Source organism: Argentina anserina, chromosome 6 (assembly GCF_933775445.1).
Source record: "Argentina anserina chromosome 6, drPotAnse1.1, whole genome shotgun sequence".
Taxonomy (NCBI): domain Eukaryota; kingdom Viridiplantae; phylum Streptophyta; class Magnoliopsida; order Rosales; family Rosaceae; genus Argentina; species Argentina anserina.
The window spans coordinates 8,028,689-8,048,996 of record NC_065877.1 but is presented as its reverse complement, the minus strand read 5'-3'; the positions used below and the strand labels follow the sequence as shown (position 1 = coordinate 8,048,996).

General features: G+C 38.9%; 2 protein-coding genes and 1 pseudogene across 2 annotated transcripts; 1 reads left to right on the top strand and 2 right to left on the bottom strand.

Moving 5' to 3' along the window:
- Positions 1 to 8,420: 8,420 nt before the first annotated feature.
- Positions 8,421 to 10,876, bottom strand: LOC126799849 (ankyrin repeat-containing protein ITN1-like). Its single transcript, XM_050527112.1, has 4 exons — positions 10,840 to 10,876; positions 10,112 to 10,732; positions 9,441 to 9,850; positions 8,421 to 9,245 (listed from the first exon to the last, which is right to left on the bottom strand). The coding sequence occupies exons 1-4, from the start codon at positions 10,874 to 10,876 to the stop codon at positions 8,421 to 8,423; spliced, it is 1,893 nt and encodes a 630-aa protein (XP_050383069.1).
- Positions 10,877 to 11,470: 594 nt separating this feature from the next.
- LOC126799415 (probable pectate lyase 4) lies at positions 11,471 to 14,046 on the top strand (annotated as a pseudogene).
- Positions 14,047 to 15,423: 1,377 nt separating this feature from the next.
- Positions 15,424 to 17,634, bottom strand: LOC126799213 (exocyst complex component EXO70H1-like). Its single transcript, XM_050526368.1, has one exon. It carries the CDS (start codon positions 17,530 to 17,532, stop codon positions 15,631 to 15,633), a length of 1,902 nt encoding a protein of 633 aa, XP_050382325.1. The 5' UTR covers positions 17,533 to 17,634; the 3' UTR covers positions 15,424 to 15,630.
- Between the last annotated feature and the right edge of the window lie 2,674 nt (positions 17,635 to 20,308).

Genomic DNA, 20,308 nt, shown 5'->3' with positions numbered 1-20,308 from the left:
CTCTTATATCATGGACATTCAAAGAATTTTTCTTTTCTTTCCCTTCCAAGAGAGCTTTTTTACACTTGGCTTTGGCTTCATCATTTGCTTTCTTACATGGGGCAACATTACCTTTTATACCGGCTATGTGCTCTTTCAATCGAGTTATTCCACAAGTACTAACTCTCGTGTGACACAATGTGCAAGTAACCACATTCCTCTTAGTAAGATCCTCACAATACCCATACTCCTAACCAACATCACTCGAAGTCGGTCTCCATAATGATTCTGAATTTTCTTGTGAAGGGGTAGACGTAGTGGTCATTAGAATAGAACCGGTTGCATTAGAAGCTCTTGAAGAACTAGTACCAACACTTTCAGCCATAACAAGTTCACAAGTTTAAACCTTCAAAACCAAACAATGATGAATCAACTGTTATCAAATCACATGTATAGGCATTATAGAAACTTAGCAAATCTGGTTTCAGTGAAATACTATTACTGCTTACTGTCTTATGCCTATTGATCAAATGATATTGTTCAAAACCAAACAATGATGGACCAGCTATTATCAAATCACATGTATAGGCAATATAATTTATAATGTGATTATACTGTGTGAAATTTTACCATGAATGTTGACACTGTTACCACTAAAGCCTAAGTATTATGAGAACCAAATGCATTCTCGTCTACAATGTTAGAAAGGTCCTAAGTCATCTGCCCTCTCATCTCTCTCCCTGTCTAAATCACCAAAATAATAAATAAATTTAAAATTGGATTATCCGGCGATGCACTAATTGTGGCCTAGTATCAATAATGATGGTTGTATAAAGACAAATCATGGGTTGATTAGAATTAAATATAAAAGCATTGACTGAGGCATCAGATAGGTCAAGACGGCAGATTAGGGGAGGAAAGATGGAACCTCACGAGTCACGACCACTTGGGTTCCCAGAAATCCAAAACCACGTTACGTTTTAGCCTCTAGTACTCGCAAGTCATATATTGTGCCAAAAACGATCGCATCATCCTCAAACAGTGTTACTACACGCCTTCTCTTCTTGCATGATCGGTCAAGAATGAAGATGCTAGGCGGCCCATATGCTTCTTCTTTATCCAACCATTTAAGAGAAGATACTTCACAATCTGTCCAAGAAAACAAATATGCCACATAAATATTCATCAATATTTGCTAGAACGTGTTTGTGAAATCTACAGTACATTAATGTATGAATGCATCAATAAGATACTAAGTTGTCTAAGTTCATACAGCAATAGACCAACTATTTGTTTTTTTATAAACTAGCTCAAGATCAAGTCCTGAGTAGTCTATCACTGTATAGAGCCATTTCTAGAGCATTTCGAGATAAATAAACTTGCATAAAATACATTATACATTTGCCTTAACTAACTACCCAACATTTTTTAACTGAATAATCATTTCCGAGATGGATCAAGTGGCTCACTAGTTAAATGTTATAGTTAACACACGGATGGATCACTGTGGACCACCCCATGTGCAGCACCTGGGTCTTGTAGTAGCAGATCCAAGACCCAAAATTGACTTCTGAGAAAATTAAGCACAATAATTTCAAGCAGATGGAACATTGAGGCTAGCAATAAGGTAGCACCCAATATTCTCTTGCTGTCAGCACACCCAACACAATCTTAATCAGATGAAAATGACTCGAAAATACAATGGCTTTTGTCTTCCATGCTATGGATTTCTGAACATCAACAGCTGCATTGTACGTTGTGTTGGTACATTAGATCTTTCATAAAACATGTGCAACTAAAGAAACTCAATCGAATAATTTCTGCCCATTAATGGAAGAACTAGAACAAAGTCTGGTTATGGATTTTGAAAAGCATTTTATAAGTCTAACCTTGAATTCCATCTTCTGCCAACAGATAAGTGGAAGGTCTTAGTGCAGTAGTGCTTCCATAGTGCATGTGTGAAAAATATGCCACTTGAGCTACTCAGATCACCATCCACCAGATTTGCCGGACCAAAGCGATCATGATTTGTCCTGATAATTCAGAAAGGTGAAAAATGCGCAATGTATAGTTAAATTAGATGAAATCAAGAGAGATTAAAACCAGAATTAGTGTATATACTTGATATTTAAATATCTATTATAAATTTATGGTGATGCTCTTATATAGAGATGATAGTACAACTATTTTACTAATATACAAATTAAAATTTATTGATGCATTGAACACATTGATAGTTTTGTCAATGGTCAAAATTTGTAGGTTTGTATGTTTGTATGTCAAAGATTGTGTGATATTGTTGGTGTGACTTCTTTGTTGGTGTGCTATGTTGTTTCACATTAGCATGCTTATCTTTAACACTCCCCCTCAAGTTGGCGCATACACATCAATCATGTCCAACTTGCTAAGTGAATCATAAAAATCTTTTATGGAAACATCTTTTGTTAATATAGCTGGCAGCTGCTCTTGTGTGGGAATAAAATGAAAGTTGATGAGATTGACATCTAGCTTTTCTTTTAAGAAGTGACGATCAACCTCTACATTTTAGTGCGATCATGTTGTACTAGATTTTGTGAGATATCAATTGTTGCTCGGTTGTCACAGTACAGTTTCATGGTACTTTTTAATTTGACACCCAAATCAAGTAACATGATCTGAGCTATAGTAACTCACACACCATGAGTCATACATTTGTACTCAGCTTCCACACTAGATCGTGCTACAACTGTTTGTTTCTTACTCTTCCATGTAACTAAATTTCCTCCCACAAATGTGAAGTAACCTGATGTTGACCGTTTGTCTGTGATATTTCCAGCCAAATCTACATATGTGAAGCCACATACTTCAAAAATATTGTTGTGTTTAGAAAACACAACTACTCTTCCCAGAGCTGACTTCAAGTACCTTAAATTTCTCACAACACCATTCATGTGATCCTCACTCGGATTATGCATGAATTGACTTACCACACTTACTGCATATGCAACATCTGGTCTAGTATGAGTCAAGTAAATCAATCGCCCAACTAGTCTCTAATAACGAGCTCGATCAGTATGTATTTGATATGGATATTCTGCTAAATGATGATTTTGCTCAATAGGAGTGTGTACATGTGTGCAATCTAACGTGCATGTTTTTGCTAGTAGATCGATGATGTACTTTCTCTGACACAAGTAGATCCCTTCACTTCCTCTGGCTACCTCAATGCCTAAAAAGTACCTTAATTCACCCAAGTCCTTCATCTCAAACTCAGAGGCTAACTGTCTCTGTAATCTATCAATCTCCACAGTGTCATCGCCAGTTATTACCATATCATCAACATAGATAATCAATGTTGTAATTTTTCCTTGTTGATGTTTGATAAACAAAGTATGGTCTGAATTACTCTACTTGTAACCAACCTTGCGCATGAAGTGTGAGAATTTTCCAAACCAAGCACAAGGTGATTGTTTAAGGCCATATAGTGATTTTCTTAATTTGCACACAAAGTTACTAGGTGATGCAGCTACAAATCCAGGTGGAAAACTCATGTATACCTCCTCGGTTAACTCTCCATGAAGAAATGCATTCTTGACATTAAATTGCCTAAGTGGCCAGTTTGAACTTGCAGCTAATGAGAGCAGGACCTGAATAGTATTAGTTTTAGCAACGGGAGAAAATGTCTCATCATAGTCTATACCATATGTCTGAGTGAACCCCTTTGTTACAAGTCGTGCTTTATACCGGCTCACTGATCTATCGGCATTATGTTTTACTATAAACACCCAGCGACAACATACATCATTCTTTTCATCTGGTGAAGGAACAAGTTCCCATGTATTGTTCTTCTACAACGCTTCCATCTCTTCCTCCATTGCTTTCCTCCATTTTGGGTCATCCAATGCATCTTGCACTTTGTTAGGTACTGATATAGTAGATATTTTGATTCACAAATGATTCATATGACTTGGATAATCTTCTAGTGGATATATAATTGGCTATGGGATACTTAGATTTTGCTTGTAGAGTAGGTTCATATCTTTTAGCTGACTGACCATGAGTAGACATATTTGGTAACACATATTGACCAGTGTTAGACTCACTACTATTGATATCAGTAGACAGACTAACCTCTTGAGTATGATCTTCGAAACCAAGGAGATGTGAGTAAAGGGTAGGAGTGATGACATGAGGGGCCAGTTCTGGTACCTGGATGTTTAGAGGCTCGCAATCCGAATGTTCTTTTGAGAGTTGATAAGTTAATAATTTCAACTGGATTCGTCAAAGTTTCACTCTCCTGAATGACTTCTTCTACTTCCTCCCCCTCTTCATGATACTACTCTTCGAAATATGAATGTTTCCCCTGAAGAGTTGTATCATAAGAGGTAAAATAGCTCATATCCTCAAAGAAAGTAACATTCATAGTGACATAGTACTTTATAGTAGGAGGATAATAACACTTGTACCCTTTTTGATGTCCTCCATATCCAACAAACACACATTTGAGTGCCTGAGCATCCAACTTAGATCTTTGATTTTTAGGTACATGAACAAAAGCAACATAACCAAAGACATGTGCATGAATATTGTGAAATGAAGATAAGGAATGGGATACAAGTACCTCAAAGGGAATTTTTCCTGACAGGACACTAGACGGAAGACGATTGATGAGGTGGGAAGAGGCTAAGACATCATTGCCCCAAAGATATTTAGGCATATGAGCACTAAAGAGAAAAGAGCGAGCCATATCAAGCAAATGACGATTTTTCCTCTTTGACAATCCGTTTTGTTCAGGTGTTTGTGGACATGTCGTTTGATGAATTATCCCATGAGATTTAAAAAAACTTTTGGAAAACAAGATTAACATATTCTCTCCCGTTGTCTGAACGAAGAACTTTGTACTATTATACTGTGTTTGAACAAGAGTACGGAAAGCAAGAAAAGCTGAAAAAACTTCATCTTTAGTTTTAAGGACAACCCATGACAATCTCGTACAATCATCAATAAACAACACAAAATATCTCATACCCGACACAGTAGGTTCTCTAGACGGTCCCCAAACATCAGAGTAAATAAACTCAAAAGGAATGACACTTTTATTGGAAATACTAGGAGAGTAAGTAGAACGATGGTTTTTTTTCAAAACACATATTTCACAACGTAAAACTGACTCATCCACACTAATAAACAAAATAGGCATGGATGCCCTAAACGACGATGCTATAACCAAACTTCACTTAGCTTATCAGATGTCAATGTCATGACAGCACGAGACTGTGCTCCTAGTTTCTCTCATGCGTATGTTTGATCCAGATGGAACAACTTGTCCCTCAGATACCCCCGACCAATTAACTCCATGGTGAGAAGATCCTGAAAGATCACATATATGGGATAAAAGGTCACAGGGCATTTAGATTCAGTATTCAACTACGGAACAGATATCAAACGATGAGACCAGTCCGACAAATATAACATATTAAGAAGCTCTATTGTGGGAGTGACACAGATTGACCTTTTTTCTAAAACTGGAAAGGCCTCACCATTGGTATTAGTAACATAGGATACTGATGGAGGAGATAATTTAGCAAAATAAGATTTATCATAAGTCATATAATCTGAAGCACCATAATCAATAATCCATGTATGAGAACCAACAAAGTTAGAAATATTTAAAGTCATACTAATCTTACCACGACCAGCTATAGAGGATGTAGGAGTAGCTTCACCTACTATATGATGATCCTTACCGGTTACACCATAGAAATCTAGTTCTTGGGCCAACTGAACATATGCTTTTCGCCTTAGGATGATAACCATGCTTCTTTGGTTTAAGATGCAGGTGCAGCCTCTAACAAGTCTCTCGAAAATGGCCTGAATCATCATAGTAAAATCAATAAGGACGGGGACGATTCCCAAAGCCAGTGGTGGTCATTGCTGATGAATTGGAACTGAATTTGATTGTTGAAGAAGTGGTTTTGGAGATCTCTCTTGAATAGTAAGACTAGAAACTTCAACTTGTGTTTTGTTGAGACTTTCTTGTTGAGACTCATCCTTACAGATTTATGTGAAAGTTGTAGTCAGGCTAGGAGGTTCTGTCACTCTGAGTAGCTCTCCTTTAACACTGTTATGCTTTGCATCAAGACCTCTCAGGAAATAGTGAACTCGCTCAAGCTCCTTTTCTTTCTGGTACCAAACAATATCTTACTGATTATTGATCTTGCAAGGACGCTTCATATCAATCTCAGCCCAAATATTTTTCAATTTGGTGAAATACTGCACCATTGGCTGCCCATTTTGTTGCATTTCTGAAGCTGTGCACATTAACTCATGAACTTGTATGAAATCAGACTCATTAGTGTATAGGTCTTCTAATGTCTTCCAGATTGCTCGTGCAGTATCACATTGCTCCACAAGGTCTACTATCTCATCATTCATGGCTTTATACAAGACTGACATTAAAAGACTATCATTATCTTCCCACTTAGTGTAGGCATCAACATCACCTTCACTAGGGGCTTTAATTATCCCAGTTACATACCTCATCTTATGCATTCCCGGAGATGAGCTGTCATGATTCTCTTCCATTTACGGAAATTGGTTCAATTGTGTTTGGCTCTCCCAAAGGAACTACTTTCAGAATTATTGACAAATACTTCAAACTTCTAGACCTCATGGGCTTTAGAGTTTTCAATTTCATCGCCCATCGTAAAATAATAAGTAAATGAGTAGTTATGCAGTGGAAATAAAACTAAAAATAAGAATCAACCTCAGGTGTATTTGCACTGTCGGTGGATCTTCTCTGCCTTGGGTGCACCTTCGCTGCCGGTGTATTTGCACTGTCAGTGGATCTTCTCTGTCTTGGGTGCACCTACATTGCCGGTTTATTTGCAACATTAGCAGAAACAATCTAGCATATACTCTACGAGTCTACGTACTTTTCCTGCACTTTATGGTCAAAGTGGGTCGGTTTGCAAATGACGTCGGATTGATAGCAGAGCGATGTTAGGTTAAGGATGAGTGACCGACGCAGGTCGGATTGTTGAAGATGACACCGGATTTGTAAATGGAGTGACGCAGGACTGAAGAAGCCAGGCTTGAGACGCCGGTGGAGGAGGGACTAGGTGCTGGAGATGCGCTACGGACTCGAGAGAGATGACCATCATTCTAGTATTAGAATACGACGTTGATGGATTCCAACAGGTGATGATGATGAATTCTAATGACTGGATTTCTCAAACTCCAGGAAATTAAAAAAAAAAGACTAAGAGACAAAGTCCTCTCAGATCTTTATTCTGATACCAAGTTAAACTAGATAAAATCAAGAGAGATTAAAACCAGAATTGGTGTATATACTTGATATTCAAATATCTATTACAAACTTATTGTGATGCTCTTATATAGAGATGATAGTACAACTATTCTACCAATATACAATTGAGAATTTATTGATGCATTTAACACATTGATAGTTTTGTCAATGGTAAAGATTTGTAGTCTTGTATGTCAAAGATTGTGTGCTATTGTGCTTGTGACTTCTTTATTAGTGTGCTATGTTGTTTCACATTAGCATGCTAATCTTTAACATGTACAAGCATCCCAGGAAGTACAAATGAAATGATCATTACTGTGACTGAATCCAACTAATCTCCTAGGACAATTGGATGCACACATTCTGAGCTGAAGAGCCTGAGGCTTACATTGTCCAGGCGCCAGGTAGTACTCTTTAGTTTCCCTATGTTTCTATTGAATCATACAAACGTTAGTACTGTTAAGAGAAATACAAACTTCAACAGAGAGAGAGAGAGAGAGAGTTATTGCCACCTCATCTGCATGAACAAGAACCTCAGCAATCACACCATGGTGTTTTAAACCCCGGAAGTAAAGTTTACGGTGGTGACCAATACTAACAGTACAATATAGCATCTTTGGGATATAGAGAATACCAGAAAAATTAGATAGAAGTGGAAAAGACTGTACCAGAGACGTGCATGGAGCAAAGTCAGTGTATACAAAACACAGTTCTTCAGATTTCACTCATCAGTTACATTCTCTTTTGTCAGTCAAATGTGTCGAGTTAAGTCACATCAAAATTGTGATCAACTAACTAATCAACAAGACACTATCTATTATCAAATTTGTATAGAAATAACCATTCACCAGCAATATAACCTATATAGGTTACAAATCAAGTGTGCTACTGAGCATTTACCATACAATATACAGATAATATTTCACGCTTGCTCCCTTTGAAGATGTGAGGTCGCCATCAGCTTCCAAAATTATATGACCCATGAGACGCACATGAATTCCGGTCGAAAGACAAGCCATTGATGTTATAGTTTTACGATGGTCACTCATTAGTTATGAACGTCAAATAACCCAACTGCTGCCATTTTGGTTTTCTTCTTCATGTATAAAAGGTCAAACATTGAACCATAGGCTAGTTTGAAAGCACAATTCCATTAAAGGGCAAAAACACGATTCACTTCTGAACCAGAGTCATCTGTGAACAAGGCGGATCCAGTCCTTGTAAGTAGCTTCTCTCTCTTTCTCACTCTTTGGATCTTTTTGGACTTAATCACAAAATATGTCATGATACCAAGAACGGCTGAAATTATAAACCCTCCTATAACTGTGACAACGATTGCAGCCCACCGATTACGTCTACCGACCACTATATATGATGAAGAAATGAAGGCTACTGTAGTTGTCATAGAGGCCAACCACATTGCCTTATTAATCACTTGAGTAACCCTCCTCTCAGTCTTCGTCTCGCCACGAACAAGGGTGATCTGTACTACGACAACAGATAATGCTACAAAGAGTGAAATAGCATTACAGAAATAAAACATCTTGAACGGTGTAGTTCCAACCGTCACAGCCAACCCACTATCTAAATCACCACCAGGAACAGTAAATATAGCTGCAAATGCTAATGTTGCGATGAGTGATGCAACCAAGGTCACTGAGTTAGCTGCAGTGTTTACTGCTTCTCTTTGTAGCTTACGGATCTCTTTGGCAATTCCAGTAACGCTCTTACTAGTTTTGCGTGCTTGTTCAAGCTGAGTTTGGACATCCTTTTTTATAGCTGACACAGTGTTTTTAAGTTCATCCCTTGGCTGGTTAAGTTCCTGGGCTCGGAGACCACCATACTGCGTTAGGCTTTCTTTAATTGCCGTGGATTCTTCAGACAGAGGAAGCGCTTCAGCTATATCAAGGGATGTTTTCTGATCTCTTGTTAAAGCATTCACATTTGTATCGGGAAATGCTAACAACTCATTTACTATCTGCAAGCGTAATGATATATAAATTGCTAAAAATATTCACCCCGATAGAAGTTACTCAGTGAACAATGCATTTGAAGAGACAAGCTGAATTTCTTCCAAAAAAAAAGGGACAGGCTGAAAAGGGTGCCCCTTTTACCAAGAATACTGCAAAAAAAGCCTTAAACATTCTGAATATCCAGTAATGGAAGTACATACCTCCGTTCGCTTCTTCCTCGTGGCCACATGTAATGCTAAATTGCCAAACTTGTCTGGAAGCATGACAAGAGCTGAATCTGCATTAACAAGCAACTTCACCACCTCCCAGCTATGACCTTTTACGGCCATATGCAAAGCAGTCTGTCCTTTCTTGTCAGTTCTTCTTACTAATTGCGGATCCTTGTCAAGCAAAGCTTTCACAATATCAACATGGCCCTGCCGTGCCGCAAAATGCAATGCATTTTTCCCGTTGGATTTTGAAATTTCTAGCAAGGTATGATCTTGAGACAATAACACCTTAATCACTTCTATATGCCCTCTTGTAGCTGCAGACACAAGAGCTGTTGCATTCGACGGGCCAAGTGTTTTGGTAAGCCCTGGTTCATGGTCTAACAAGACCTGGACAATGGCTGCACAAAGGAAGCTAGTATGTATGTATCATTACATTCACAATTAGATCATACAAGGAATGAGCTACTCTGCTTGTCATTCTCCTTGACATACAAGGAATTAAGAAATGATGTAATGATAGGAACTTTATCTACATGACTACATGTCTACAAAGCATATGTAATTAACAAATGTTTTTAATCTCAAACTTTTGATTAGGACATAGATATACATAAACCAACAAATGAAGAAATATCAAGAGAATAGAAGGTTAAGGTTACCATGGTGTCCTTGACTAGCAGCAATGTGCAAGGGATCGTAGCCGACCCGATTCTTCATGTAAATCCCCTCGGTGGTGGTATAAGGCAAGAGCTCCTTAACCACACCAAGATACCCCTTCTCGGCGGCGGCGAAAAGCGGCGTCTCTCCCAACTCATTGACCTCATTAACAACCGCCGACCTAATCTCAGCCACCTCCGCATCAAACTCCGCCCCACTCAGCGTTCCCATCATCTGTGAATCAATTTCACCGATAATATGCTTTACGGCGGCCACGTCGCCCCGCTTCGCCGCCAGGTGGAGCTCGGTGTCGTTAAACCTGCCGGTGACCTGCCTCACGTACTTCTTCCTCCCCGCCTGATCCATCCGCTTGCCGGAATTCGACGCCATAAGAGACTTGCCGGAATTCGACGCCATAAGAGACTTGCCGGAATTCGACACCATAAGAGACTTGCTGGAATTCGAAACCATCAAGGACTTGCTGGAACTCGAAACAAGCAGAGACTTGCTGGAATTCGATAAAAGCAGCGCCTTCGATGTGCGGGGTGACATCGGCGGCTCCGATCGTGCCCCCGGCGTCGAGGGCTCCAGCAGCCCCTTCTCCAGGTCCCTCTCACCTCTTCCTGAATACATCATTATCGTCCATCAATAAATTTAACCATCAAAAAATTATAGAAACGAGAATCCACTTTTTCCGATCAATGTAAAAGAGAGAAATCAAAATGCATACCTGCATCTTGTCCGGCGGCCAAACGGACATTCAGCATTGTTGAAAAATTGGATCCCTAAATAATTAATATTTCATAATTAGGGTGAAATATTGAGGGGAAGTCAATTTGTTCGGAGCTGATGATGTTTTGAGGGTGGAGGAGGAAGGGGGTGGCCAGGTGGCCAATGACCGGAAAATTTATTTGGATTTTTTTTTCGAAATTAGTTTTCAAGCTAGGGGGGGTTGGTGATTATCTTTTTTTTTCTTTTGGGGATTGAGTGAGAGGTGTCGCAGTTAATGGCAGTAGTCGCGGCTATTGGGGGCGCCACCGGGTTCGAACCCCCCGCACCACCAGTCACCTGACCAGGCTGCCCACGTCAGCCTCTAACTGTTATTTTCCCTCTAAAAGCGCGCTCTTGAGGTTTCGACAAGCTAGGCCCATGTAATGTGGGCTCAAACCCATGAAATAAGCCCACGAAGAAAAGAAGTAATGCTAGCTTCCGACAGAAAACAAGCTTTGATTTTTAGATCAAAACCAACGCAAGGAACAAGAAGATAATGTCGGCAAGATCGATCAACTCACACTCTGACTCACTATCTTTCCTCTACAGCACATTCAACAGTCAGTTTCCACTCTCTCTCTCTCTCCAGAAGGCGACGTTTTTTTTTTCTGTTATTGATTGCCATAAATGGGAAACTCCCACGGCCACCGCAAACACCGTAACGGCGCAAACCACCCCGTAACGGCCACTCCACTCTTTATTTATGGTCCGACCGATCATCGCCAAGCTCATATTCCCGGCTCAACTAAGCCCATCATGTCGGTGGCCTTGCCTTACTCCCATGTTGACTAGCGCCCTCGCTGCCCAAGCTGAAGGCTTCGGCCGCTTAGCCATCGGCGGCCTCCACGGTCCTCTTTACCACGTCACTACTCTAGCTGGTACATTTACGTGTCTATTCTTTAACACCCAAGTTTTACTTCCTGCATTTTACTTGTACATGAGCTTGTCTTGTGTTTTTGGTAACTGAAAGACATTGCTGCAATCTATATGTTAGTTTCTTGTGTGAAGTTTGTTGAGCTAAATGTTACCATTGAACTGGGGATCTCAAGTTTGTAGTTATTTTGGGCATGATAGAACCAAAGTCTGAATCTTTAAACATGAATTAATGTGTGTTGGAAGCGTAGATAGATGTGTTTGTGTTTGGTTGTGATTGTAGATGATGGTCCGGGGTCACTTAGGGAAGCCTGTCGAAAGAAAGAGCCACTTTGGATAGTGTTTGATATTTCGGGGACTTTCCATCTGGCTTCTTACTTGAATTTGTCGTCGCATAAGACGATTGATGGCAGGGGTCAGAGGATTAAGTTTACGGGGAAGGGGTTGAGGCTGAAGGAATGTGAGCATGTGATCATTTGCAATTTAGAGTTTGAAGGTGGTAGAGGCCCGGATGTGGATGGCATTCAGATAAAACCAAACTCTAAGCACATTTGGATAGACCGGTGTAGCCTTCGTGATTATGAGGATGGACTTATAGATATCACCAGATGCAGCACGGATATTACAATTTCGAGGTCAGGTGAATCACAGTCATGTTAGATATTTGCCATTTTTACTCTTGTGGAATTTGAAGTTTATTAACCAATGCGCAGGTGTCATTTCTCACAGCATGATAAGACAATGCTGATCGGTGCAGACCCCTCTAATGTCGATGACAGATGCATCCGGGTTACAATTCACCACTGTTTCTTTGATGGGACCCGACAACGGCATCCTCGTGTTAGATTCGCCAAAGTCCATACAATAATTATACCAGAAACTGGGGAATTTATGCTGTTTGTGCCAGTGTAGAATCACAGGTGAAAATACTATTGTCAATGCATAAATGATATTAGCTCAAATCACAGGTGTATTAATTTATCTAAATATTACTATCATATTATGGAAACATGTTAATTATTATGTTGTCACTCCAGATATACTCGCAGTGCAATATATATATGAAGCTGGACAGAAGAAAATAGCCTTTAAGTACCTTACAGAGAAGGTATGCCCTGTCTTTAACTCTTTATGGTGTCTGACTTGTATAATTCTGCAGTGGTAATTTTTGTTTTTATATTTGTGTATAGATTTTGCAGTCTTACGTATAGAATGTTCTGGAAATAATCTGTAAACGAGTTGTATATTACCTCATATATGGAGGGCACTTTGTTATAGGAGATTGACTTTTTCGATCATATCCTACCCTGTCTAATCATCCCAGTAATGCTCTACAGATAACTCTTTTAAGTCATCTCTTCTGATGATGCAAGCTAGGCAAGAAGTATTTATCCTCAACTTGCTTCAAGAGGCATTTCAAAATCTACCTAGCTCATAATCATAGAGAAACTTAATTTTTAACCAGTTAAAAAAACAGTCTGCTTGGTGGAAACAATACAGGTTAGCTCAAACTGAGAAGAGTGAGATCTTTGATGAATTATTTATAGGGAAATATTCTTGACTGTATGGACTTTATACATGTTGATATATATTATCATGCCTAACATATATATGAGTCTAGGCATATAATTAACTAATTAAGGCATATGAGGATAGACACAGATGAAATGCAAGAGACTATCTATAATCACGGAGAGTGCATACGCCTTGAGTAATCTCATGCTTAAATTCTCTGGACCTGCTTTTGTTCTTGAGATAGATTCCAGATGTCGGTGTTGTTTGAAAATGAACTCGGACTATGAGATTTTTTTAACTCTTGTCACCCTACTACTGGATAGTTATTGACGATGGAAATATCGTTGTTTATTCGCTATGTGAAACTGAGACTAATCTTTGTTCATCCAACATATATTACTATTAAAAAAAATATTTTCCATAACAAGAATGAATTGTGACACTGTCATGGCTTTTCTTTAGGCAACGGACAAAGAGGTGGCATCAACTGGCTTCATTAAATCAGAAGGTGACTTGTTCATAACTGGAACCAAAGCAGGACTAGCCACTGAGGGTGGTGAAAATTGCATGTTTCATCCTAGCCAACACTACCAGACATGGACAGCGGGACCTCCGGTGGACGATCTGAAACATGTTCTGCCACATTGCACTGGATGGCAGTCCGTTCCTCAGCCCGCGGATCAGGCAAGAGTAGCATAGTAGACTGAAAGAAACTAGATACCGACATTTTACTTGATCTTCGTTATTCTGTCCTACTGTCATTTTCTGTAGTCTATACCAGAATACCTGATGGCTTTCCTGTGTGTGTGATGTTTTTCTCAATAACAAAGTTGAATAATTACTGGTGTGCACTTACTGATATTTCTAATTAATAGACTAAACCTTGAGCTGCCTTTTGGACTGGTGTTCGTCATAGATTGGATCATATAATCTTGGAAAATTTCCCTGAATTCAAGGATATAATGATGCAACGACTATAACAATGTCAATTGAGGCATGTGAAGTTCTTATCGTATTGGGAAATGTATGGTGCTGTATAAGATTCTATATATACTTTTGTTGACAAAGAAATAAGTAAAGAAAACTGCATATATAGTTTTGGAAATAAAAGATTGCATTTTGCAAATCATGACTAGAAACTTCTGTTTACTTTTACTATATAAGAGCAGCAGTTCTTAATTGACTTGGCATTTGCTATCCGAAAAAAAATAAAAGTTGACTTGGCATTTGGCAATGATAAGACCGCCACAGAGTGAGGGTGATGAAGACAACGAACCTTATAGTTATAGCTTATGAAGAATAAATCATCTTTATCAGAAATCTGCCGTTCTGTCTTTGAAATTGTCCTAATAATTTTAGTAGTTTCAGTTTTTGATGCTACTGAACAAAACTAATGAGGTTTAAATAGAATCTGTCGGCCACCAAGACCATTACTTTTCTACAGAGAAGAAAAACTAATAAGAGAATCACAAGGCAAGATAAACAACCCAACTCTCCTTTGACAAAGGTGTTACAATTCCCTTCCCTTTCTTTTTAACATTAAGAACCTGTTGAAAAGTTGTAAAAGGTCTGCAATGTAAGGCCGCGTATTTACACAGCTAATATAGTTTCTTTGAGCACCGTGTACAGTAATTTAGTCACATAATGTGAAGGATTTAGATTAGATCGATGATTACATTTCACCCTGTGCAGTATTAATTAATACCGCCGTACATAAAGAACATTTGGTCTTTTTGGGGTCACCATCAAATCGAATTACATATATTCAAGTTGGAAGTCGCAGAATTGTTTTTATAAAAAACTTTCAACTCCAATCAGTTTTGTACAGTTATAGATGTCATTCTCTTAGCATTTTATTACTGTAAAGTATAGCCCGTGTACCTGCTTTCTGTTCAAATATGCGAGCAAATGTTAGAATGATGATTTTTTTTCCTCCTACATATGAGCTTCAATTTAGCTATTCACTTTATCCAAAAGACTTCTATTAAGTTGGAACTTTATTTACCTCAATCGAAAAGAATCAGTGAAATTGAATTCTTACTCTCCCGTCCTCAAGAACATCAAAGTCGAAAAATTAGCGTTCATGATTAAAAACGATGTAGAACAATCCATGCATGACGTGAGATTGTTATGAAAACAATGTGAACGAAAGAGAAATGTGGATATGAACACAGGGACTCAGGGAAGCACAATGATTGAATATACAGAAACAACAGAGGGTCATTGTACGAATACAAACTAAATTATGTTTCAAAAAGTCGTTACATAGTTAACTTATTCAAAATGTTCTACACACAACATATATACACCGCCTTTCAATCTGAAAAAATAAACCGGCGACTAAAGTGGCCGGAAAAAACAGTTACCGGTGAGATCGCCGACGAGACGAAGAACTATCAGGGGCTATCGTCCCGGAAAACAAGTCTGACAAGTAAGTTTCAACATCTTCAGGGGTTAATCTGACACACGAGGCCAGGTTTCTAGTACTCCCAATAGAAACCCTATGCGTATCATGGAACTCCTTGTAACCCGAAACCAGCTTCTTTATCAGCGTCACTTTGATTTCCTCTCGGAGTTTCTCGTCCGGTACAACACTCGATTTTTGTTTCTTATAAGCTTCCTCCAAGCTGAAGTTGAAGTTCCGGAAAACCAACCTCGCTTCGTCCTGAGAAACTTCCTCCCTTGGATTCTCCGGCAAGGTGGAAAACACCTTCCCCCAGGCCAACCGCTCGTAGCTGACGGCGAACTGTCGCACCTTCGCCTCGTATTTAGCGATCCACTGCTCGCCGAGAAGGTACTGAAGATTGGAAGTTCGGACTTTCGAGATTACGTGTTGGAGATTGTTGGCTAGGAAGAGATAAGAGACAGAGACGTCTTTGTAATTCTTAGCTTTGCCGTCGAGCTTGCAGATGAGAATGAGAACGATCCAAGCAATGTGATGACAGATCGGCGGCGCTGTAGAGTCGTTGGAGTCGGGGATGTCATACTCCGGCAGCAGCCCCTTCGCCGGTGGAGGGCAGTCAACGAAAATGTCCGCCAAGATGTTGCTGTAATCGGTGAGGATAGAAAGGTAGTTCATCACGCGCTGAGTCAAAGGATGCACTCCACCGCCTGCGGCGGGTGTTTTTGACGATTCCTTATTAATTGACGCTTCAAAATCACACAGCATTGACCGAACCGACTCACCTATTCTGACCAGCGAGTTGAAAGCTTGAGTTCGCACGGTGGCGGTGGAGTCGAAAGAGAATATGGATTCTATTTCCGGCCAGTTTTCTGATATGGCTGTATACATATCCAGCAGTCGGAATATATTCTCCTCCGAAGAAAAATTCTTGCTCTTAGCGACTAGGTGTTGAGGAAACCCAAATAGAAGAGTTGCTGCTTCTCTGGCAATGTGTGTGAAGCAAGACTCTCTGATTGAGTTTGAGACTACGAAAACAGTGTCGCAGAGGATCTTCTCTCCGTTGAAGAGCGACGTCATAGCCACCTTCACCGCAGTCACCCAGTTCTTGATTCTGAGATCGAGGACGTCCCTGTTAATCTTATTGATCTTAGAAGTGGCAAATCGCTCCACTCCCAACTTGTACATTCCTTCGTCGATTATTGATTTCCTGATGATTTTGTAAATGTGAACGCACTCCTTGGCGTAGCCGGAGGAGATCATGCACTCAGCTATTAATTTTAGATCAGACATGGCGACCGAGGAGACTTGTTCAGCTTCGGAGACAGACTCTCCAGAAAAACGTACATCTTCGTCAGTCACAACTCCGTCGTCGATTTCGTCGTCAGAAGTGGTGACGGAAGCGCGGGAAGACCTGGACCGGGTCGAGACCGATTCCGGATCCAAATAAGCCCGATTTGTTGAAAGAATCTGGTAGAACTCCTTCTGCAACCGCTTCATGGCTATCTGCATGAGGCTGTGGCCGTGGACGAGCTTCTCGGAGGTAGGATCCTCGGCGACCAAGAACTGCATAACCTTCTGGAGGTCGTTAACTGATTTTATAAACTGGTGAGCTTCGGTTTTGCTCTCGTAGAACATGGAAGTTACTTGGGCGTATGCGGAGGCCTCCGGGTCCCATTTGATTGCCAAAACCGCTGTGTTTCCGATGATCTCATCGATCATTGCGTCGGAGAAGCTAATACCGGCGCTAGGGTTACGGCGAGGTGTGGGGAATGAAATGGAGGATCTTGAGGGTGAAGAATGTACGGAGAAAGACGGGGCCTTGTGGTGAAAGAGTAGGCTCCTCATTCCTTTGGTCGGCATTTTGGATTTAGTTCAGTGTAAATAGATAACAGACTCTCACTTTCTCAGCTTAGAGAATATATGGTAGGCTGTGGTAGCTAGGTTGGTGGTTAGATTTGGGGTTATGAGGGTGAATGTTGGAGATGTGAGGTTGGGACTTGGGAGTATATATAGAGGGAAATGGATCGAAGAAGGATGCCGTTGCTTGTGAGATAGGGAAACGAGGCTTTGGAAGTTTGGATTGACTTTAGAGCTTGGAGTCATCTAAAACGAACCCACGAATTTGACTATTAACGCGTTTGATTGACAAATGATACGACAAGTTCATACTTCGGAGTTTTGATAAGAGAAGTAGTCAAATAGGTGAAATAGCTGCAGTAAAAAGTTTAGGCGGAGGTTTATACTCTCTTGTTTTCCTGTACATCACGTTAATTATTTGTATGGGCAATATCTATATAAGGAATAGTAACATTTACTCTTCAACTAGCTAGCTAGTGTGTGTTTTTACTTCATAGTCGGTAAGATCTGAAACTATATGTAGTTCGATCAGTCCTCATGATTAATAGATCACATCATGAAGAGAAGATACGAGTAGGGCATGACGTTTTTACCGAAGTGAGACAAAAGAAGATGCAAAAGAGAAACAAAATTGGTATTGCAAAAATATTGAAGTACTCGTGTATGCCTTCAACGATCGACAGAAAAGTTAGTACGTATAGGACAGATACTTGCTGACTTGCTACATTCTCACTCTACATTAGATATATTGCGTTTCTGTCATCAGTGTATATATTTCAAAATTATTGAGTTGGTATTTCGCAATTTTATATAATTATATGATGTTAATGAATGTTCTCAGTTTGTATTAAGTTCCATTCAAATAGCAAAATGTTGGCAAAGCTGGTTAGGCAAGCAACTAATATGACGATTATGAGAATTTAGGTGCCAATAATTATTGATGCCCCTTGTAAGTATTTTTTTTATGGAAAATGTTTTAGCGCCATGTTAAGGCGTCAGATCCGGCGCCGCAATCTCACGTAGCGTGTTATGTTATCTTGCTATGTCAGCAATTACAATAATCGCAAAATGTCATTTTTGAATGAAAATACAATTTTATCTTTGTTAATCTAACGGCTCTAGATTATTATAAACAAAGTTGTAGTTCCTTTATATATCATTTATTTTTTTAAATGCTTTCAAAATGTAATTTAAAAATACAATATATACAAAGTATGTTATATATTTGCGTGTGTGTGAAGTGCATATATGGTAATTGTATTAATTAATTATAGTTATTAATTAATCATAAATGTAAATTAATTAAATAAAAAAGTCATGAATCTTGACATATTTTTCATTAAGAAGATTACCATCAACATAATTGTATTAAATATGGTATTAATTAAGATATGTATACTCTAGGAAAAATAACAGTTGTTACCTTACATATATCCTTAAATCGATTATACCATAATAAAAGAATATTTCATTTTAGAAAAAAAAACCCAAAAAATGAATATTACCAAAAGATTTCATCTAAATATAAAAATATTGTAATTACCTTACATCATCTGAAATTTAAAAATAAATATATTTTGTGCATATATGTTTATTGAAAATATATATTGTGCATATATATATATATATGTATATATCGTGCGTGCACACACATATTTCAAGCATATTTTCGTAAATTAAATTGTATTTTAGAAGTATTATTGTGATGAAAAAAAGATGATAAAAAGAACAAAATGTTAGAGGAGAAACGAAACGAGAATAATAACAACGTAATGGAATAAAACGTAACTGTTTATTTATTGATAATGGAGCTTATATATAGGCATTACATCACCTGAATTTTGTAGGATTCGGAGTCCTAATCTATTACAGATATATGAATTTATCTCTAACAGGAAACCTAATAAGGCTAAGACATACACAAGGGTAGAATATTAATTCTCCTGGAACACTCCCCCTTATGTCGCATGCTTAGGTTGCATGGTGCACACATCGTTGTCTCGGTAAAAACCTTGTCAAGCAAAATAAAAACCTCTTGGATAAAACCAAAAGCTTGATCGAAGAGAAAAAGAGCACAACACACCATCTACATTTGATAGCATCATGTGAGGTAGGCTCCCCCTGAAGTTTACGAAACAACTTCTTATGATTAGTGTCATAATCATAGAGTACAAAAAATAACGTATACAACGTTCATTACATGCTTCTCAAACATAGTCTTGGGCTAATGATTAATCGTTAATATTACCACACATCCTTAGATCATACATGCTATACATAGCCAAACTTAGATCTTATGAAACAAGATTGCATAACAACTCAAAATAAGAGTTTAAAATGAAAATCAAATTCTCGGGTAGAATGATCTTCACTCACTTAAGGGGCCATAACTTCTTCGTCACAATACGCATCAGCAAACCGTATCATGTTCTAGAAAGTAGACACCCGTGGTTTTCCAATGACATAAAGTTCACAACCCAATTCGATCGGAGCAGTTCACAGTACTCTGTCGAAGTTGACTGACTTGCAAATTTCAGGACAGAACTGTCCTATTTTGCCATAACTCACTCAATATGATAGCTATGAACAAATGGTTTGTGTCCCTGGAAAGTAGACACATATAACTTTCCAATGGCACTAAATTCACCATATCTCATTGAGCGAGCTGTCATGTAGGACTCGTTGAAGTTGACCTACGAAACTGGACAGATTCTGATTTGTCATATTCAATGTGTCTTTTACAAATGAATGGGAGAATGGATGAATGAAGTACTTATTT